Here is a 22,090-nt window from a genome sequence, read left to right on the forward strand (position 1 = left end):
TACAAGTGGGATTTTCATGTATTGTGTATGAGAAAATCAGAGATTCCAAATAAGTTGGCTGGAACAGCCAGGGGTGGTATGTGGGAGCCATTGCTGGAGAAGGAGCCTCAGCTCTGCTCCAGGTCGTCCACCAGGTAGGGCTGGGTGTCCCTCAGCGCCTGGAGGAGCAGATCCTTGCAGGTCATATTCCAGGCTGGAGAAAAGCTGAAGAGCTTCCTCATCTTGTCCGAACTAGTGCGCTCCGCCCGCACTGCCTGGTACTGCTCCTCTGTCAGGACCTTCCCATACAGGGCATCCAGCACCCCATCCACGACTGTGACCCGTGCGATGAGAGCCGCCCGATGCTGGTCCACAAAGTGCAGTCCTGGGGCGAGAGGGAGGAGAGGGGCGGAGCTGGCACCCAGGGTGGGCACTGGAGCCTGTCTGTCCCTCTTGAACACTTTTCCTTCAAGTTGCCCTGAATGCAAACCCAAGGGGCAGGGCTCAACAGGACCTACAGAGAGTGGGATGCCAGGCTTCCATTTTAACCTTACCTCTTTTTCAGCCAGACTTGGCCCCAGGAGTGTAAGTAGGTGAGTGGGAAGAGTTGGCCTAACTTTGCACGCCCTGAATGCTCTTGGCCTTGACAACAGATTTAGGCTGTGCAGGGGTGTGGTGGGGCAGGGCTGGTGAGGTGCCCAGGTAGGTGAGATCAGAGATTGAAGGCCTTACCTGGCTTGGCTGTCTTCTGGAGAGGGTCCCTGACCTCGGCTAGCACGTTTCTAGGGCCTGTAAGAAAATGCTCAATGGTGTCTCCAATTCTTTCTGAAGTCTCGGTCTGGAAGCCAAGGTCAGTACGCAGTGCAGGAAGCCTCCCCAGCAGGAGAAGTTTTTATGAAGGGGTAGGAGGAACAGGAAGCGAAAGTGCCCTGAGAGGCAAACAGGGCTGGGAGGAGGGTGCAGATGAAGGGAGACTGGCCTGGACCCCGGAGGAGTGTGGCGGGGGCGTGCTCACCCTTGCTCATGGTCTCCTGCAGCTGCTCCGCCACCTCCTGCATGCCCATGTCGCGAAGCACAAGCGCCGTGAGCTCGGCACCGTACGCCTCCAGATAGTAGCTGACGAGCTTGTCGGTGAGGTCCACGGCATCCAGGGGCAGCAGGGTCCCCCGGGGGATGCGTCCATAGCCTTCCCGCAGCGGCACTGAAAGCAGCTTCATCTTGAACTTTTTGAACTCGTCCGCTGTCAGGTTCTCCAGCGCATCCAGGATGGCATCGCGTGTGCACCCCATGTCTCCGGGGTCCTTCCGCTCCACTTCCGCTCACTCCGGGTGTCTGCCCTTTGGAAAGCCTTCTCTGGGGCGGGACCAGAAACTCCCCGCCTTCTCTCAATTCCTGTCTCTGCCCCAGAACGTTGCCCTCGGGTGTAAGACTTCCTACTATCCCGCACCTTCCCATCCTCTCCTGGCCATCGGGGGGCGCCCAGATCTCATCCTTTGGCTGATCTCTGAGGGGGGCGCCCAGGAGACCAGTGGAAAAGGGCTCATGGGTGGTGCCTGATTCTCTAGGCTTGGACTAGCTAGCCAAATCAGGAACCTGGTTTACTGGAGCATCAGGGCTTTGAATCATGGAATTTTAGAGCCCTGAAATCTCCATGTTTCCCTAAATCTTAGCATCCCCTCTCACATGTCATAGAATCAGAACCCTAACAGCCAGAACCAGGTAGCTTCCCAAATTCCACAAACTGGGGAGAAATGAGGTGTCAAAAAGAGGGTATAGGTAACTATGTGTGTTTTCTCTCTTTGAGCCTCAGTTTCCTGATCTACAAAATGGGGATGATAACACGCCTTTGTCCACTTTGTAAATATTCCAACATAACATGGATTACCTGATGGTGCCTGAAAAAAGTGTGCTAGTTGCTCATTTGTGTCTGACAATTTGTGACCCCATGGACTGTAGTCCACCCGGTAGCCATTCCCTTCTCCAGGGGATCTTCCTGACCCAGGGAGTGAATTCAGGTCTCCCGCATTGCAGTGATATTCTTTACCATCTGAGCCAGCAGGGAAACCTGATGGTGCCTGAAACCTTGCCAAATACTTCCTGGGAGAGCCAGGATTTGGTCCCCCAGGAACTGAATTTCTTGGAAATTGATGACAAGAGACACTTCTAATGGTTGACAAAATTATTTGCTGAGGGGAAAGTCATGGGTAGAGAGCCATTCTGGGGTCAAGGGGCTTGACCCAGAAGAGTACATGCAAGGTGGTGTGGGTTGGTGTTGGAGGCCAAGCCGAGGCTGGAACCCTTCACTTGCCTTTCACGTGGCTGGGAGGGCCCTGCTGCTCTGCCCCTGTGGACCACACCAGCCTTATCTTGCACCACATCCTGCCCCCATTCTGTCTCTGAGTTCCAGCTACATTGTCCTTTCAGTTCCGCAAATGTGCCAGGGTCCTTTGCTTCTCCAAGCCTTAGCACATGCTATTCCCTTCACTTGGAACTCTCTTCCCTCATACTTTGTCTAACAAACTCTCAAGATTTTAGGTCTTAAGGTAAATGTTACTTTCTCTGGAGACCAAGTTCAGACTCTCTCCAATTCAAAACACCTGCTACTTATTTGTAGCTCTCATAACAATTGTGACTATAAATTGCAACCAGCTCTGTGTATTTGTTTAGCATCAGTCTTCCCTGATAGGCTGTAAATATGCTTGTCCAGTTCATTGTTATAATCTGAAGCATCCAGAACAGTGCTGGGCCTATAGGAGCTCAATAAATCTTTTGTGGGATCAATAATGAGTGAATAGGCCTCATGGCTCAAGGGAGATACGATACCAGTAACTAAAGGTGGACCTTCCACACAGTGAAAGTGAAAGTCGCTCAGTCGTGTCCAACTCTTTGTGACCCCCATGGACTATACAGTCCATGGAATTCTCCAGGCCAGAATACTGGAGTGAGGAGCCATTCCCTTCTCCAGGGGATCTTCCCAACCCAGGGATTGAACCCAGGTCTTCTGCATTGCAGGTGGATTCTTTACTAGCTGAGCCACAAGGGAAGCCCTACCTTCCACATAAGCTCTTCAGAAAGAGGCAGTTTTGGGAATTCCCTGCCAGTCTAGTGGTTAGGACTCAATGCTTTCACTGCTGTGGGCTTGAAGCCATACAGTCTTCAGTTTCAATCCTGGCTCTTTCCTAGGTGGGTATAGGGATCCTACATTTCCCCCTGTCAGCTGGGTTGTAACGATTGCCATTCCTTCTAGTGCTGTGATCTTGACATTATTAGACATTTATTCGCTTAGTGGGTACCCATCTCCCCACCAAAACGTGAGTTCTAGGAGGGCAGGGACCTTGCCTGGTTCACTGATGAATCTCCAGCATCAAGAGAGTGCCTGGGAGGACTTCCTGGTGGTCCCATGGTGAATCCACTTGCCAGTTCAGGGGACACGGTTCCCCCTGGTCTGGGAAGATTCCACATGCTGCAGGGCAGCTAGCCCATGTGCTCTTGAGCCCATGCTCTGCAACAACAGAAGCCACCGCAAGGAGAAGCCTACGCACAGCAAGTAGAGACTAGCCCCTGCTTGCCCCAACTAGAGAAAGCTCACAAGCAGCAACAAACACCCAGCACAGCCAAATACAAGTTAAAAATAAAATAGAGTTTGACTTAAAAAAAGAGTGCCTGAGAGAGCAGATGCTCAGTGAAGATTTGCTGAATGAAGAAATGACTGAGGCTGTGTTTATGTGCAACACGTATTCAAGAGCTTCCGGCAGAGTAGCAGGGCCTGCTCCCCATCCATGTGCATGCTGCCCTCCATGGGCTGGGCTGGGGAGTACTGTGTACCAATATCCTCACCATGGGTGGCACTTATGGTCCAGCAGCCAATGTTCCCTGAGCCTCTCCATTGATTTTTGTGCACTGTGGCCAGAAGGCTACATCTTCCTAGTCCACATATTGATCCTGTCCCTCCTCTGCTTGTAAACCTCCTGTGATCTCAGTGCCCCCAGAATCAAGTCCAAGCTCTCTGGCAGGGCCTTTACGGCTCTTGCTAACTGCCTCAGCAGCACCGTTGGCCTCTGGACTTCTGCAAGTGCGGAAGTTGCTCTCTGCTTGGCCTCTTTCCCCTCCTGGTCTGCTTGATGTGTTCCTGCTCTCCTCCAAGATGCATCAGGAGTCACTTTGTCTAAGAAATAATAAAAATATGAGCCCTGTATATAGTCTGTGATCCTTCACATGCAGTATTTCTCAGCCTCCCAACAGTCCCTTTGGGATAGGGAACAGTGGCCCTCTTGTAAGTGAGAAGAGGCTCAGAGAGGTTGAAGGACTTGCCCAAGGTCATATAACTGAGGGACCATGCAGGTTGGCTGGCTGGCTTCTGGGCCTGGCCTCTGTCTGCTCTTCCCAGTTGGCTTTTCTGTTCTCTCTGTGCAAAATGAATTATCCCTTGGCCACACTGGCTGGATACCCCTCTGATCCCTTTCTCACTGTCATACAGTTGTCTGGTCACTCTGCTTTCCTCACCAGACTGAGGGCTCCTTGAAGACCCTTTCAGGTCCACAGCACCCAGCACAAGACTGAACAGATTCTGCCTCAGTGAGACTTCATGAAATGACAAATGAATCCGAGAGTCTAGAATCATAGAAACCTGTTCCTCATCCAGGGGGTCGAGTCAGACATGACTGAGCACACATGCATGCACATGCACACACACACACGTGTAACTGAATCACTTTGTTGGACACCTGAAACATTGTAAGTCAACTATACTTCAATAAAAAATTTAAAAATTAAGAAAAAATTTTAAAGATCTACTATGTACTCAGCCTCGTGGTAGGTGCTGTAGGAGACTAAGAACAGTAACAGTAGCTTCCATTTTTCAAATTTACTATATTCCAGGCATGTGCTAAGCACTTAACATGCATAATCTCACTTAATTCTCCCAACAGCCCCATGAGGTATGTGTGTCTGTCCCCCTTTACAGAGGAGGAAACTGAAGTTTTCAGAAAGCCCTCTGAAAGCCTGCCCTGGTGAAACATGAGGAAATATAGATGGAGCCACCTGACTCCTGGGCTCAAATTCCAAACTACATCCTAAAAGTACCACTTTTGTTTTCAAAAATTGACAAATTCCAATGCAACCTAATGTACACCAACAGAGGAACGGATAAAGAAGATGTGGTACATATATACAATGGACTATTACTCAGCAATAAAAAGGAACAAAATCGCACCATTTGCAGAGATGTGGATGGACCAAGAGATTGTCACACAGAATGGAGTAAGTCAGAAGGGGAAAAACAAATATCGCATTTAATGCATATATATGGAATCTAGAAAAATGGTATAGATAAACTTATTTGCAAAGCAGAGACAGAGACCCAAGCATAGAGAACAAAGTATGGATACTAAAGTGGGAGGGATGGTGGGGTGGATTGGGAGATCGGGACTGACATATATACACCACTATGTATAAAATAGATAACTAATGAGGACCTACTGTATAGCAGAGAGAGCTCTACTCAGGGTTCTACGGTGACCTAAAGGCAAGAAAATCCAAAAATCCAAGAGGATATTTGTATAACATATGGCTGATTCACTTTGCTGCACAGCAGAAGCTAACACAATATTGTAAAGCAACTATACTCCAATAAAAAAGGAAAAAAAACTGTATGTTTATGACAAAAAAAAAATGATAGGTTTCTTAGAGAGATAATGCATCTGGGAACATAAGCCTCCTCCAGACTGTCCGGACATGCCCTTAGGAGGGCAGATGTTGCAATACTAGAAAGGATAATGTTAATATTCTCCTCTTGGCAGAATGCTCGAGAAACTTAGAGAGCACATTCAGAAGACCGTGGAATAGTGGGAAAAGCAAGTGATGAGGGGTATCAGACCCACTCAGATTGGGTTCCCAAACCCTCTGCCTCTTCGCTGCATGACTCAGTGTGGTCACAGCCCTTCTCTGGAGTCTGCACTCACCAGGCCACAGGTATTGGTGCTCTGAGAACAGTGGCTTCTCCAGGGAACCCCCAGGAGGTAGACCCAGAGCCAGCTCATTCTTGGAGATTGGAGAGTGGCTTTCCCTTGTGGAGGTGGGGGATAGGAGCCCTGGGCAACTCTCTGGGAAGCCATGGGAATCCCTGCTCCCTTGACCCTCCTTTTCTGGGGGAAGTACTCAGAGTTCTGAGTTTTGACTCCTGGCAGGAAAGAACCACCAGGTCTCACCTCAGGCCAAGCTTCTTGCCCCCTGCACTAAACCAGACCAGCTGGGGTTGGTAAGATGTTTCCTGGGTGTGACGTGACCCCTTGCCCCCAACAGAAGTAATTCTTTGATTGCTGGAGCCAGATTGCCCCCCTGGGGCCAGAAGGACCATAGATTGCCAAGACATGGGGCAAGGCATTTAATCTTTTGGTGCCTCATGGCTTCAGTTAAGATAGGAGCAATGATGGGATTGTTATGAGGTTATAAATGGATTAAGAATTGTGTAGTGCTTGGAACAGGGCTAGTACAGACTGTGCTTTTGTCATTGTTACAGTTTCTTAGCCTAAGTTTCCCAATCGGTGAAGTGGGGATGGTGTTATTGACCCTACTGGAGTGTAAGGAAGATGCATTGGAAAAATTAATAGTAGTAATTGTAATAATATCAATGTCAACATTTATTGAACATTTTGTATGGGCCTGACATTGTTCAAAAAGTTTTCTATGGATTGGCCTGTTGAATCTTCATAACAATCCAACAGTCTTGATAATAATCCTGATGTGATCCCTATTTTACAGATGAGAAAATCAGGTTGAATGACTTGCCCAAGGTCACACAATGAGGAAGGAGCAGAGTCAAGATTTGAATGTTGTAGTGGCAGTTGTCAGGGGGCTTCCCAGGTGGCTCAGTGGTAAAGAATCTGCCTGCCAGGCCAGGAGATGCAAAAGATGCAGGTTCAATCCCTGAGTCAAGCAGATCCCCTGGAGGAGGAAAGTGAAAGTGAAAGTGCCAGACTCTTTGCGACCCCATGGAGAGTAGCCTGCACCAAACTCCTCCATTCATGGGATTTTCAAGGCAAAAGTACTGGAGTGGGTTGCCATTTCCTTCTCCAGGGAATCTTCCCAACCAGGGATTGAACCTAGGTCTCTCACATTGTGGACAGATGCAGGAGATGCAAAAGATGCGGGTTCAATCCCTGGGTCGAGCAGATCCCCTGGAGGAGGAAGTGGCAACCTATTCCAGTATTCTTGCCTGGGAAATCCCATGGACAGAGGAGCCTGACGGGCTACAACCCGTGGGGTCCCAAAGAGTTGGACATGACTGAACACACACACACACACACACACACACACACACACACACACACACTGGCAGTCATAGCTTCCTAAATCGTTGGTGCCAGAACACTCTGCTTGGTGTTTACTCAGTTTATTACCTATTTAGTTTATTATTTATCTAGATAATAATTTCATCTTCATAACAAACTTCCAGGAATGAGGTTATTATCCTGCTGCCGCTGCTGCTAAGTCACTTCAGTCGTGTCCGACTCTGTGCGACCCCACAGACGGCAGCCCACCAGGCTCCCCCGTCCCTGGGATTCTCCAGGCAAGAACACTGGAGTGGGTTGCCATTTCCTTCTCCAATGCATGAAAGTGAAAAGTGAAAGTGAAGTTGCTCAGTCGTGTCCGACCCTCAGCGACCCCATGGACTGCAGCCTTCCAGGCTCCTCCGTCCATGGGCTTTTCCAGGCAGGAGTACTGGAGTGGGGGTTATTATCCTACTTATCCTTATATTGTAGCTGAAAGATGCTACAGGTGGGCTCTCATCTCCAACCCGCTTCCTGTTTGGAGAAGTGGAACTTCCCTGGATTTCTCAGGGTTCTGGGAAAAAGCCATACCTCCCTACCTCCCTATGGTTATCCACGTAATCAGGAGAATTATATCTGTAGTCATTTATATAGTTAATTTAGTTCAGTTTAGTTCATTTGCTCAGTCGTGTCTGACTCTTTGCAGCCCCAGGGACTGCAGCATGCCAGGCTTCCCTGCCCATCACCAACTCCCAGGGCTTGCTCAAACTCATGTCCATCAAGTCAGTGAGGCCATCCAACCATCTTATCCTCTGTCATCCCTGTCTCTTCCTGCCTTCAATCTTTCTTAGCATCAGGGGCTTTTCCAATGAGTCAGTTCTTCGCATTAGGTGGCCAAAGTATTGGAGTTTCGGCTTCAGCATCAGTCTTTCCAATGAATATTCAGGACTGATTTCCTTTAGGATGGACTGGTTGGATCTCCTTGCAGTCCAAGGGACTCTCAAGAGTCTTTTCCAACACCACAGTTCAAAACCATCAGTTCTTTGGTGCTCAGCTTTCTTTATGGTCCGGCTCTCATATCCACACATAACTACTCGACCTTTGTTGGCAAAGTAATGTCTGCTTTTTAATATGCTGTCTAGGTTGGTCATAGCTTTTCTTCCAAGAAGCAAGCGTCTTTTAAGTTCATGGCTGCAATCACCATCTGCAGTGATTTTAAGAGCCCAAGAAAATAAAGTCTGTCACTGTTTCCATTGTTTCCCCATCTATTTGCCATGAAGTGATGGGACCAGATGCTATGATCTTATTTTTTTGAATGTTGAGTTTTAAGCCAACTTTTTCACTCTCCTCTTTCATTCATCAAGAGGCTCTTTAGTTCCTCTTCACTTTCTGCCATAAGGATGGTGCTATATAATACAGCTTTTAATATAGTTAATTGCTCTGATCCAAAAGAATCATAAAACCTCACTTATCTCTTCCTGAGATGCCCAAATGATTACAGCCTGAGCAAAGTTCCCAGATTAAGCCCCCAAGGTACCAGGAAGCCTGGAGCAGCTTCCTAAGCTGGCCAGCATGCAACATGCAAGAACTTAACAGGCAAGTGTTTAAGGAATGAGGGACTTCCCTGGTGGTCCAGTGGTTAAGAATCTGCCTCACAATGCAGGGGGCATGGGTTTGATTCCTAGTCGGGGAGTTAAAATCCCATATGTGTGTGTATTCAGTCACTCAGTCATGTCCAACTCTTAGCGACCCCATGGACTGTACCTGCCCCCTGCCCTACCCTCCCCCCCCCCCATCAGGCTCCTCTGTCCATGGGATTTTCCTGGCACTATAATGAAGTGGGTTGCCATTTCCTCCTCCAGGAGAAAGATCCCACATGCTGCAGAGCAACTAAGTCCAAGCACCACATCTAGAGTGCACCATAATGAAAGATTCCAAATGATGCAATGAAGATTCTGGCATGCAGCAGCCAAGACCCGATGCAGCCAAATTAATTAATTAACTAAAAATAAAGATGGAATGAGCCGCAGAACTCAGAGGCGAGCCACAAAACAGAAGGTGTGCTAGGAGCTCTCTGGCTTCTGGGGAGATTTATTTACTTGCCAAAAAGTTGGAGTGTGATGACCTTGAAGAAGGGGAGGGGGGGACAGCTGCCTCCTCCTTTATAATCAGGGGAAATAATTCCACCTTGTTTTTCACCTGTGGTGGGGGTGTCTGGTTACTCTCATAGGACAATTGATCTGACTCTTATGGAAACTCAAACTAAGAGAAACAGAGTGGTCGAGGGGGAAATAAATCCAGGAAAATGCTGAGAGGTCAGAAGAGAAGGACAGAGGGAGTCCTTGTGATTTTTCATTCATTGAGTGTTTACTGAGCAACTGCTGTGTGCCCCAGACTTTGTTGGAAGTTAGAAAGGAGCAGTGAACAAAATTTATGTTCTGGTAGGAGAAGACAGACAAGAAACTAACAAGTGAAATATGTATGTGTCAGATTGTGATAAATGTTATGGAGAAAAATAAATCGAGGAAGGAAGATGTGAGATTTAAAATCAGGGAGTTAGGAAAAGCCCCACTGAAAATGGTGACATTGGGGAAGATCTGAGGGAGAGAGGGAAGTGGTCATGCGAAAACTGTGTTTTATTTATATTTTAATTGGATATAATTGCTTTACAATGTTGTGTTAGTTTCTGCTGTACAACAGTTTATCAGCTCTAAGTATACATACATCCCTGCTCTCTTGAGCTGTCCTCCCATCCTCTCATCCTACCCTTCCAGGTCATCACAAAACATCAGACTAAGCTCCCTGTGCTATGCAGCAGCTTCCAGTAATAGGGTTTTCAAGAATGTTCCAGGCAGAGGGGTTAGAAGTGCAAAGGGCAAGGCTGGAGTGAGCAGGGGGAGAGGTCAGCGACGAACAGGGTAAGAGGACTTTGGTTTTTATGCTGAATGCAATTTACACTGAGATTTGAAGGATAAGCCTTGAGGCTCCCAGAGCAGGATGGAGTTTCAACCTCCGGCTCTGGATATAGTTCATTCATTAATTAAACTGTCCCTCTGTCGTTCCTTTCCTGAGCACTCAGGGAGGCCCACGTGGCTCTAGGGCTTGTGCTGAGCACTGGAAACTCCAGCTGGGGAAAGACCCTGCCCTCAGTCCTGCAAGAAGGAAAGCTTTCAGGGTTGGAGGAGATTCTGTCCCGTGTGACTTTGTGCCTTAAGTTTGGGGAATAAGTGGGTGATAAGCTGGGGAGGGGGCCACAGGGAGGGAACAGGGGAGGCTGGAAATGGTGAAGTTGGGGAGAAAGCGGAGACTCCTTCCAATCATGTTTCTGTCTTTTCTGTGGTTTCAGAGGCCCTGTCTCTCTGCTAGCTCTGAGTTTTGGCTCCAGGCTGGGCAGGGGACAGCAGAGTGTGATGGGCCAGGACAGGTGGCTTTGCCATGTGACGCTTGTCCGCTGACCGCTCAGTCCTCACTTTTAGAGCAGTTTCCAGAAGTGATGTGAGGGGATGGGCCGGGCAAGCTATATATAGTCCTGGGGCCAGGGCTCAGCCTTGGAGGGTCTGTCTGCTCTTCACCGCGCGCCAATCACCCGTGGTGCCCACGTCCTTGCTCTGAGCTTGGTGCTTGCTTTTCTTCAGACACAGCTCGGAGCCACCTACAGTTAGGCTTGACCTTGACTGGGCCTCTTGGGAGTCTCTTTTTAGCCAAGATCTCCAGCCAGACCTGTGAGTCCTGGGGTCCTGGTGGGGGATGGTGGCTGGGGATAAGGGGAAGGGGAGGGACACGGGGACAGGGGCTTGCTTCGAGTCCTAGAGAGGTGAGAGGAGAGGGCAGGGACACTGGAGAATTTGGGATTGGGGCTGAGGCCAGGGGCCAAGTCAGGGGAAGGACATTTGTGGGTAGGACGGGGTTTGAAAGCCAGCCTCAAGTTTAGGAACAGGGGTTGAGCCAGGTCCCTGACAGGGGCTATTTGGGTGGGGTGGAGGGGTGGGCTGGGGACCAGAACTGCAGTTGAGGCTGCCTTTGGGCCTGAAAGGGAGTCTCCCTTTCTCCCTTGGCCTGAGCCAGAGTCCCTTTCTGTGTGGGTTGAGAGGCCTCTAGAGGTTGGGCCCGGGTCTCGCCTCCCTGACGGACCCCTCCTCCACGCAGGCCCGCCATGTCGGCCGCGCCCGGCCTCCTGCACCAGGAGCTGTCCTGCCCGCTGTGCCTGCAGCTGTTCGACGCGCCCGTGACTGCCGAGTGCGGCCACAGCTTCTGTCGCGCCTGCCTGAGCCGCGTGGCCGGGGAGCCGGCGGCGGACGGCACGGTGCTCTGCCCGAGCTGCCAGGCTCCCACGCGGCCGCAGGCGCTCAGCACCAACCTGCAGCTGGCGCGTCTGGTGGAGGGGCTGGCGCAGGTGCCGCAGGGCCACTGCGAGGAGCACCTGGACCCGCTGAGCATCTACTGCGAGCAGGACCGCGCGCTCGTGTGCGGCGTGTGCGCCTCGCTCGGCTCCCACCGCGGCCACCGCCTGCTGCCGGCCGCCGAAGCCCACGCGCGCCTCAAGGTGCGGGCCCCTCCGGCGGGGATCGGGGTCGGATGGGATGGTTGGACGGGTCGGGGTCGGGCCGATCCGGCCTCAACTTCAGGGCCCGGGCCCCTGGAGGTGCCAGGGACGCGGGCGGGGCGGGGCGGGGCGGCTAGGGAAGAGGAGCTGAAGGCGGGGCCTGGCGGAGACCAGAGCCTGGAAGAAGCGCTCGGAGACCGGCCTCGGCGAGACGAGCGCGGTCGCTGGAGCACACGCGGGGATGCGAGAAGAGCGCAGCGGCAGAGCGGAGTCTGCCTCGCTGGGGCCCTAGCGGAGGACAGGGTCTGTGCCTGCGGCCCACGCGAACAGGCTCGGCTGCTGGGCGTAGCCCTGGATAAGAGGAGCCTCGCTGTCCGGGACTGCCCGGCTCCCGCGCTCCTGGAGCTACCAAATTTGTAATGACCTGACAGTTACCAGATGGAGCCTCACCTGGGAGGCCAAGGCACGCCTGCGCGCGCAACTCAGTGCACAGCCCCGGGTTGGTACCGAGACCCAAGTGCAGGCTGTTTTTGTGGTTGGAGCTGGAAGTTCTGAACGCCTCCAGGCTCCACACAGAGTGTGCGTGCCCCGAGGTTTGCCATCTCCGCAGATGCCCAGACACTGGCAAATGGAGACGCAGGCACACGCTGGCTCGCCTGGCATACGTGTGGCAGATCACACGCGTGTAGAGCTACAGGAGTGTAGCACAGGACAGGCCCAGGGAGATATGTCATGAAGCCATTTATAGGGTTGTTGGAAGAATAAACGACAGGTGCAGGGCCTGGTGGAGGCGGAGTCCGGAGGCTCGGAGCAGTCCACGGTCTCTGCGATGGAGAAGCTGCCACTCTCTGCTCCAGGCGGCTGTTGAGGGTGGTGGTGGTGGTAATGTTTGCCCATAACCTTCAGCGTTGCAAGACACATCTCCTTAGTCTCCAGACTTCTAGATGGGGTAGACCCCGCCCTTAAGCCCCCCAAATCCTCCAGGGGCCCAGCCTCACCGTCCCTCGTACTCCAGCCTTCCCAGTCCCTCGGGGTGCTGGCTGGTAGTCTCCTAGCCCACTGCAGGAGGCTCCTCCTCCCAGGAGCCCACCCAACCCAGGCTCCCCACTGCTGGTGACCCCAGAACGCCTATCCTCATCCATCTTTATCTGCAAAAAGAGAAGAGAGTCCATGAAGTGGAACGGGGCACCAGGGAGTCCAGAAGCCTCAAAGGGGCAGGCGGGTTAGGATACAGTCTTTCAGAGTCTGCATCAGTCCACCCTAAGCCCCAGGGAGCAGGTAGCTGGAGGTCTGAAGTAGAGATACCTGGAAGGAGGGGGAAAAGTGAAAGTGTGTCTGATTCTGTGACCCCATGGACTGTAGCCTGCCAGGCTCCTCTGTCCATGGAAGTTTCCAGGCAAGAATAATGGAGTGGGTTGCCATTTCCTTCTCCAGGGAATCTTCCCAACCTAGGGATCGAACCCACGACTTTCACGTTGCAGGCAGATTCTTTATCATCTGAGCCACATGAGGGACAAGAAACCTGGGGTAGGGCAGAACACCTGGGTCCTTGGGGAGGAAGAGGGGTTAGTCCAGAGACCATGTGCCAAGACTCAAGAGTGGTTGAATGGGATCTGCTGGGCAACGGGGGACTCACAACCCCCAAAGTCATGTGGCCTCCTGCTTGCCTTGGAGTAGAAGGACACCAGCCTGTCGGTGAGACCCATCGTGCACTGTGTTGAGCACTGCTCCCCACACTTCCTCACCATGGGATGTTCCAAGAACCTTCTCTGTTCAGCCCCCAGCCTCTAGGGTGCCGTTGTGCTTGGTCCCCATGGCTCAGCTCTGTCACCCATGAACCTCAAACAGCTGAGAGCCTCCAGGGCCACCCTGTCCAGCAGCAGACAGGGCTGTGGCCCTGGAAGATGTCTGGGGAAGGAGACTGACCTGGCAGCTGGCCGCAGTAGCCCATGGTCCAATTTCGGTGGGGATTTATAGCAAACAGTGCCTAGAGGGTCTCCTAGTTTCCTTTAGAGGAGGTGGGGAGGAGGCTGCCAATTTGTCCCCAAAACCACAGGTAAGGTAGGTGGGGGATAACCGTTCCCATTCTGCAAAAGAGGAAAATTGAGGTTGGAAGTCAGGGCGACAGGACTGGAACAGTCTGATTCCAGGGCCGTGCACCTCCCAGCAAACTGGCTTTGGCTGGAGGTATTAAGAACTCCCCTATGCCTGCATTTCAGGATCCCAAACTGACAGACCGAGAGTAGGAGCTGGCCCACAGGTTTGTTTGGTTTGTCCATGCAGAAGACTTTCTTTTTAAGCTTTTGGCCATGCTGCACTGCCTGTGGGGTCTTAGTTCCTCAACCAGGGATAGAACCTACACCCTCTGCATTGGCAGCTGAGAGTCTTAACCATTGGGCCACCAGGGAAGTCCCAGAAGACATTTTTATTCAATTGCCTACCCTCAGAACCAGGGAAACTCTGTTTGGTGGCTCAAACAGTAAAGAATCTGCCTGCAATGCCGGAGACCTGGGTTAGATCCCTGGGTCAGGAAGAACTCCTGGAGATGAGAATGGCTCCAGTATTCTTGCCTGGAGAATCCCATGGACAGAGGAGCCTGGTGGGTCCATGGGGTTGCAAAGAGTTGGACACGACTGAGCAACTCACATTACACTACTACCCTTAGAGCCTACAAGTGTGCAGGGAGGCTGGTTAGAGGGTTTTTTAACTAAGATTCTGCTTTTAGGTATAGGGTGAAGGACAGGAATAGGAGGCTGCCTGTCTCCTGAACACATCCTCCACTACCCCCTGAAACCCGCTATGTGCCAAGCCCTTACCTGTCTGGGCGAGGAGACCCAACTACATCTGTGATAATCGTCTTCCCAAAGATCTATGCTGAAGGGCTGCCTGCTGGGGGGATGCAATCAGGAAAGACAAGGCTGGGGAGGACTTAATGGAGATAGACAACGGGAGGGGGGGACATTCCAGACCTCAGAACCGGTACTGGCAAGTGCTTGAGACCAGCAACTGTGTTTGGGGGATGATAAGTTGCCAGCCTGGCTGGAAGAGGAGCTGGCATTGAAGCTGAGCCAGAGGGGGCAGGTTAAGGCGGGGAAAGAGGAGCTGGCATTGAAGCTGAGCCAGAGGGGGCAGGTTAAGGCGGGGAGGTATGGGTTTGGTGGGGGAGGTGGGCGGTAGCATCACTTCTTTATATCTGCCCTCCCCCCACCAGACGCAGCTCCCACAGCAGAAGATGCAGCTGCAGGAGGCTTGTATGCGGAAGGAGAAGAGCGTGGCCCTGCTGGAGCATCAGCTGCTGGAAGTGGAGGTGAGGGACTCGTCCCAGCAAAGCCCAGGGACTAGGGGTCCAGGCTGGGGGTCCCCAGGCAAATGCTCTTTCCTGTCTGCCCCCCCAGGAGACGGTGCGTCAGTTCAGGGGGGCAGTGGGGGAACAACTGGGCAAGATGCGTTTGTTCCTGGCTGCCCTGGAAGGCTCCTTGGATCGTGAAGCCGAGCGAGTGCGGGGTGAGGCGGGGGTCGCCTTGCGGCGGGAGCTGGGGAGCCTGAACTCTTACCTGGAGCAGCTGCGGCAGATGGAGAAGGTGCTGGAGGAGGTGGCAGACAAGCCTCAGACAGAGTTCCTCATGGTGAGCACTGGATGGCTTCCCTCTGCCCCTCAGCCAGGGTTTAGGCTTTGGAGACCTCATTCCATTGTCACATAGGGACCCCAAGGTACAGAGACAGGCAGGGATGAGCCAGGGTCACACACTGAGGAGGGGTGCGCCCCAGGATGGCCCTTCTGGTTGTTTAGGTGGGGCACTGCCCAAGGACGCTGTATCTAAGAGGGCATCATTTGTATCATAGACCTTGTAGGTCTGCATTTTTATTAGGACACTTTATCAGATGGAATTAGTTTCTTTAGGAAGGGTGTATTTTTTCTAATTCACATAGCAGTAAAGGGCTAGGGGTGGCCTTGAATTCTGGGTTTCTTTTGTCTTTTCTGATTCTTCCTGACCCCGCACCCAGCATTTCTGTGTTCTGCCCCAGCCTCAGAAGCCCCCCAGTGTCCCCCTTGCCTGCTCATCTCCATTCTTTTTCTCTCTTTCCAGAAATACTGCCTGGTGACCAGCAGGTGAGATCAGCCTGGCCCTGCCCCTGTTCCCATCCTGCCCTTGTCTGCCAGGGACACCGGCTGGTTCACCCTCTCCTCCTATTCAGTCCACTGGGATTCCCCTGCACTTTGTGCGCACATGAACTTGACCTGTCTTTCTCCTCAGGGACCTCCCAGACCACTGCTGGAGACAGATGTGGGCAGGGACACAGGCATCACTCAGTGCTGCTATCGGGGTGGGGGGGGTGGGGGTGGGGGGTGGTGGCGGGGCCAGGCTTTCCAAAGGTGTGCATGTTAGAGCTGGATGCTGAAGGAGTGAACAGGCTTCCCAGGTGGTGCTGGCAGTAAAGAACCCGCCTGCCAATCCAGGAGACATAAGAGACGTGGATTTGATCCCTGGGTTGGAAAGATCCCCTGGAGGAGGGCATGGGAACCCACTCCAATATTCTTGCCTAGAGAATCCCATGGACAGAGGAGGCTGGTGGGCTACTGTCCATAGGGTTGCAAAGAGTCAGACATGGCTGAAGCGACATAGCATGCAAGTAAAGAGTTGGTGGAAGAGCATTGGAGGCAGAGGGAACAGCAAGTGCAGACTGCTAAGAGGAAGCGAAGATGAAGCTGGTGTGGCTGGAGGGGGCCAAACTGTGAAGGGGGAGGAGCTGGACCTTATCCCAAGAGAAGGCTTTGAAAAAATACTGGTAAAATATACATGGGCTTCCCTGGTGGCTTAGTGGTAAAGAATCTGCTTGCCAATGCAGGAGACATGGATTCAATCCCTGGGTCAGGAAGATCCCCTGGAGGAGGAAATGGCAACCCACTCCAGTATTCTTGCCTGGAAAATCCCATGGACTAACCCTAACCCAGTTCAATTCAGTTGCTCAGTTGTGTCCATCTTTGTGACCCCAGGGACTGTAGCACGCCAGGTTTCCCTGTCTATCACCAACTCCTGGAGCTTGTTCAAACTCATGTCCATCGAGTCAGTGATGCCATCCAACCATCTCATTCTCTGTCATCCCCTTCTCCTGCCTTCAATCTTGCCCAGCATCAGTGTTTTTTTCCAATGAGTCAGTTCTTTGCATCAGGTAGCCAAAGTATTGGAGTTTCAGCTTCAGCATCAGTCCTTCCAATGAATATTCAGGACTGATTTCCTTTAGGATTGGCTGGTTTGATCTCCTACAATCCATGGGCTCGCAAAAGAGTTGGACATGACTTAGAGACTAAACAACAAAAACAACAAAATATACATAACATAAAATTTACCATTTTAACCAAGTTTTTTTCTTTTTCTTTTTGCCTCACTGCGTGGCTTGCAGGATCTTAGTTTCCTGACCAGGGACTGGCAGTGAAAGGGAAGAGTCCTAACCACTTGGCTGCCAGGAAATTCCCCATTTTAACCTTTTTTTTGGGGGGTACATTTTAAGTGCAGTGGCATTAAGTACATCCACCTTGTGGTGTAACTATCACCACCATCCATCTCCACACCTTTTTCATCTTTCCAAACAAATGAAAACAGAAGGGCTTTAAACCAGGGTATGATGAGGGGGGGCACATCTTGGAACTTGACCACAGCTCCTTCCTTCTGTCTTCTGGGTACTGCCCCTTGCCCTCCCCCTACTCTGTGCCTCTTCCAGGGAGTCCCTTCACTGACCCTTCCTCCCCTCTCCCCACCCCCAGGCTGCAGAAGATCCTGGCAGAGTCACCACCACCTGCCCGTCTGGACATCCAGCTGCCCATCATCTCAGATGACTTCAAATTCCAGGTGTGGAGGAAGATGTTCCGGGCTCTGATGCCAGGTACTGGGAGGGGCCCACCCTGGGTTTGTGCTTGTGATGGTGTGGTTGATGGGAGGCCCCAGCCGCATACAGAGAGGCCTCTCAATCCCAACTGGGGAGATCACCCTAGAAAGTGCCCACTGCCCCTTTCCCTCGGGGTTAGTACCCTTGAACCTGTGCTCAGAGAAGGACTTTAAAGGGCATGGGGTTTTTCAGGTGGGTGACTGACATGGAGAGGGCACTGCTTTTTTTTTTGGCTGTGCCACTGGATCTTAGCTGGGGCATGAGGGCTCTTCCATCTTTACTGTGGCACGTGGAATCTTTAGTTCCTGGCTATAGGATTTAGTTCTCCAACCAGGATCAAACCTCAGGCACCCTGCATTGGGAGTGCAGAGTCTTAGCCACTGGACCACCAGGGAAGTCCTGACAGTAAGTCCTGCTTACTGAAAGGATGCTGCTGCCGGCAGCAGGGGAAGCTGGGGCCTGGGTTTGAGCCCTGCAAGACCCATGGACCGTCCCTGCCCCTGCTGTGCCCCACCAGTGGGGACGATATGCCCTGCTCACTGGGAGCTGAGGACCTGCGGAGCTGGAACCCTGGGGTCAGACACTGACTCTGTCCTGTGGCCCGGGAGACCCAAGGGCTTCTTCTCCGCAAGAGATAGAGCCCACTGGGGAGTTAGAGCTCCAGGCGATGTATACCTGGCCTCACTGGGGGGAATGAAGGGACCTCTGCTTTAGCCAAGAGAAGACTAAGGCCCAGAGACTGGTCAAACCTGACTTGGTCACACAGCCGGGTGAGGTTGAGACTATCTTAGGACCAGGCTTCCTGACTATCTCCTGCTCTAAGGCCTTAGATGTTGAGTGCCATGGCCTTGTATCCACTTAGTCCTCCCCACAACCCTGGAAGGAGGGAATTATGGCCTCATTTTACAGCTGAACAAATTGAAGCCCTGAGAGGTGTGGCCTTTGGCCCGAGTCAGTAAGCGGAGGCGGGCTCACTGCCCAGAGATGCTGGGAGGATGAGAGGAGCTGTACCCCCAGCAGGCAGGTTGGGAGAAGGCTCGCAGGGAAGCCCACCCTCAGGGTCTGACCCGCTTCCTTTCGGTGGCAGCGCGGCAGGAGCTGACCTTTGACCCGAGCACGGCGCACCCGAGCCTCGTGCTGTCCAATTCGGGCCGCTGCGTGGAGTGCTCGGAGCAGAAGGCGCCGCCGGCCGGAGAGGACCCCCGCCAGTTCGACAAGGCGGTGGCGGTGGTGACGCACCAGCTGCTCTCCGAGGGCGAGCACTACTGGGAGGTGGAGGTGGGCGACAAGCCGCGCTGGGCGCTGGGCGTGATCGGCGCCCAGGCCGGTCGCCGCGGCCGGCTGCACGCGGTGCCCTCGCAGGGGCTCTGGCTGCTCGGGCTGCGCGACGGCAAGATCCTGGAGGCTCACGTCGAAGCCAAGGAGCCGCGCGCGCTGCGCACCCCGGAGAGGCGGCCCACGCGCATCGGGATCTACTTGAGCTTCGGCGACGGCGTCCTCTCCTTCTATGACGCCAGCGACCCCGACGCGCTGGAGCTGCTCTTCGCCTTCCATGAGCGCCTGCCGGGGCCCGTGTACCCCTTCTTCGATGTGTGCTGGCACGACAAGGGCAAAAATGCGCAGCCGCTGCTGCTCGTGGGGCCCGAAGTCAGCGGCGGCTCCGGCTCGGAGGCTTGAGCTGCCGGTCGGGTTCGGGGAGGGGTGAGGGGCCCTGCCGGTCTGGTCGGGGTCGCCGGGGTTGAAGGCAGGGCGGAGGGGGTTGGGGACGGGACTCCAAACATTCTGAGAAGTTGGGGGTTAGCATGTGCTGGAGACAGCCCGCCAGGGGTTGGGGTGGTAATGGGAAGGGGAGACCTGAAGTCAGGTCAATGGAGAAACTCTAGCTGGCGAACTGGGAAGCCCCAGCGATCGGGGAAGAAGTTGAGATTGAGGAAGGGTCAGGGAACTTGGGGAGGAGAGAGGGGAGCAGCTAGAGAACTCTGTGGGAGTCAGGAGGCCCGGAAGCCTCCCGGTCCTTTCCGCCTTGGGGGGCCTCCGAGGTCTGGTCTGGTCTCACCACCGCAAGAGGCCTTCCACTGGGGTGATTCTCCGACTGGAGCATTTGTACCAAAATCACCTTTTCAAAGCACCTCGGAATGCCTTGGCTAAAGCCCAGATGGCAGAATTTCTGGTTCAGTAGGTCGGGGGTGGGTCAAAAGTGGGCCCTTCTAGCAAGTCCTCGGGGACCGCTGATGCTGCCTCTCACAAGCTGGATCACACCTGAAGCCTTGCTGACTCAGCCGGCCTTCTGTTCAGTCAGCTTGCTCTTACACAGAATTATCACGAAGCTGTCAGCCATGAGGCACAGAAAACCCAAAATACATTCTTCCAGGCCACACACAGCCATTTAAAAACTGTCAGAGCCTGTGTGCCGAAGTGCTTCAGTTGTCTCCGACTCTCTTCGACCCTGTGGACTATAGTCTGCCAGGCTCCTCTGTCCATGGGATTCTCCAGGCAAGACTACTGGAGTGGGTTGCCATGCCCTCCTCCAGGGGATCTTGCTGACCCAGGGATCGGACCCACGTCTCCTGCATTGGCAGGCGGGCTCTTCACCACTAGTGCCTCCTGGGAAGCCAAAGCCTTTGCTGGGTGAATAAACCAACCCCCCATTTATTGCCCTTTGCCTCTGGATTATGTTGACTGAGTGTCTCAGATGTGGAGGACACCCCCCAGTTGCCAACCAAGAAAAAGAGCCTGATGCTAGCCCTGCCCTGGGGCCTGTTGCTTGTGAAGCAGAGGAAGCCCCCATCTCATCACCCTCCCTTCCCGAGTTGCTTCCTTAAGTATGAACATTTTTTTAGGCCTTTGGGTCTAAAATAACCACTGAAGCCAAGAGTGGGAGCCCCTCTTCCCTGGAGGGAGAGGCTTTGGGGGTTCAGGCAGGTGGAACTGCTGCCCCTCCCATCCTAAGAAAGGATGAAGGCCTGGGGACATTTGCTACCGCCAGTGGGGTTGCTGCTGATGCCGCTGTGTGAAGTCTGGGACCCTCTGGCAACTGACGCCAGTGTGGGAATTTTCTGGGGGTGGAGGGGAGAGGAAGGTGTAGGGTAAGAAAGGATCTGGCTGGGGTACCTCCTGGCTGTGTCTCCCAGAGGAAGGCCTGTTGTGCCCTGGCTCTGGGACACAAGAGAGAATTCGTCTGAGAAACTCTTTCTTGTTAGAAAATAAAACTGTTAAGTGAAGGGATTCATTGATGGTCAAATCCAGCAGCGTGAATAAACGCGATTACAGTCTGACTCCTTCCTTATTAAATCTGTGTCAAGAGACGACTGATCATTTGTCTGCAGTTCTAGAGACCAGGGTTTGATAACTGGGTTGGGAAGATCCCCTGGAGAAGGGAATGGTAACCCATTCCAATATTCTTGCCTGGAGAATCCCATGGACAGAGGAGCCTGGTGGGCTACCGTCTGCAGGGTCACAAAGAGTCGGACACCCACTGAGCAACTACACTTTCACATGGGCTTCTCCAGTGACTCAGAGGTAAAGAATTTGCCTGCCTATGCAGGAGTTGCGAGTTTGATCCCTGGGTCAGGAAGATCCCCTGCAGAAGGAAATGGCAACCCGCTCCAATATTCTTGCTTGGGAAATCCCATGGACAGAGGAGCCTGGCAGGCTACATTCCATGGTGTCACGAAGAGTTGGACAAGACTGAGCAAGTAAACAATGACAATCTTCTCACTGCCTGTTCAGCCTTTAGTCTTGATGGACCCATAAAATCTTTCTAAAAATCCAAGTATGATCATGTGATTCAGTTTTTCAAAATTTCCAAGGATTCCAAGTTGCTTGCAGGAGGCTTGTGGGATCTTATTTCACCCACCCGTGATTGAACCCCAGGCCCTCAGCAGTGAAAGTCCAGAGTCCTAACCACTGGACTGCCAGGGAAGTCCCCCTCCAGCCTCATCTTATGCCTTCTCTACACATATGTCTACACTCTGGCCCTACTGAACTCTTGGGGTCCCTGCACCCAACACATTATGCAACTCTCCACTAGGAATGGCTTTTCCCTTCCCTGCCCTACTCATCCTACAATACTCTCCAGAAATACCACATTAAAAAAAAATTCGTTTATTTGGCTGCATCTGATCTTAGTTGCGGAGTGTTTAGTTGTGGCACTCGGGCTCAGTAGTTGTGGCGTGTGGGCTTAGGTGTTCGGCAGCCTGTGGGATTTTCTCTCCCCAAGGAGGGATCGAACCTGTGTCCTCTGCAGCGGGAGGCAGATTCTCAACCACCAGGGAAGTCCCACACCACCATGCTTATTCTCTCTCGACTCCAGCACCTCGGTACTATGTGCAACCACTGGGCTGAATCCCAGTCGTGGGTGTCTGCGGAGGGCGGTTGGTGCCCAGGTGGTTCTAGGCCCTTTCTAAGAAGAAGG

At 52.8% G+C, this 22,090-nt stretch overlaps 2 protein-coding genes across 3 annotated transcripts; one reads left to right on the forward strand and one right to left on the reverse strand.

Annotated features, from left to right (window-relative positions):
- On the reverse strand, nt 1-1,343 carry LOC109578833 (apoptosis-associated speck-like protein containing a CARD). 2 transcript variants are annotated; one of them, XM_019988348.2, is made up of 3 exons: nt 995-1,334; nt 712-768; nt 1-364 (listed from the first exon to the last, which is right to left on the reverse strand). In XM_019988348.2, the coding sequence occupies exons 1-3, from the start codon at nt 1,266-1,268 to the stop codon at nt 108-110; spliced, it is 588 nt and encodes a 195-aa protein (XP_019843907.2). In that variant the 5' UTR covers nt 1,269-1,334; the 3' UTR covers nt 1-107. The 2 variants fall into 2 exon arrangements, with proteins under 2 accessions (XP_019843907.2, XP_070636057.1); XM_070779956.1 differs by lacking the exon at nt 712-768 and having other exon boundaries at nt 995-1,343.
- Nucleotides 1,344-10,722: 9,379 nt separating this feature from the next.
- Nucleotides 10,723-20,951, forward strand: TRIM72 (tripartite motif containing 72). The gene is made up of 7 exons (XM_019987861.2): nt 10,723-10,969; nt 11,394-11,790; nt 15,002-15,097; nt 15,186-15,416; nt 15,879-15,901; nt 17,555-17,673; nt 18,764-20,951. The coding sequence occupies exons 2-7, from the start codon at nt 11,401-11,403 to the stop codon at nt 19,351-19,353; spliced, it is 1,449 nt and encodes a 482-aa protein (XP_019843420.1). The 5' UTR covers nt 10,723-10,969; nt 11,394-11,400; the 3' UTR covers nt 19,354-20,951.
- The last annotated feature ends 1,139 nt before the right edge of the window (nt 20,952-22,090 follow it).

This window comes from Bos indicus, chromosome 25, assembly GCF_029378745.1.
Source record: "Bos indicus isolate NIAB-ARS_2022 breed Sahiwal x Tharparkar chromosome 25, NIAB-ARS_B.indTharparkar_mat_pri_1.0, whole genome shotgun sequence".
Classification (NCBI taxonomy): Eukaryota; Metazoa; Chordata; class Mammalia; order Artiodactyla; family Bovidae; genus Bos; species Bos indicus.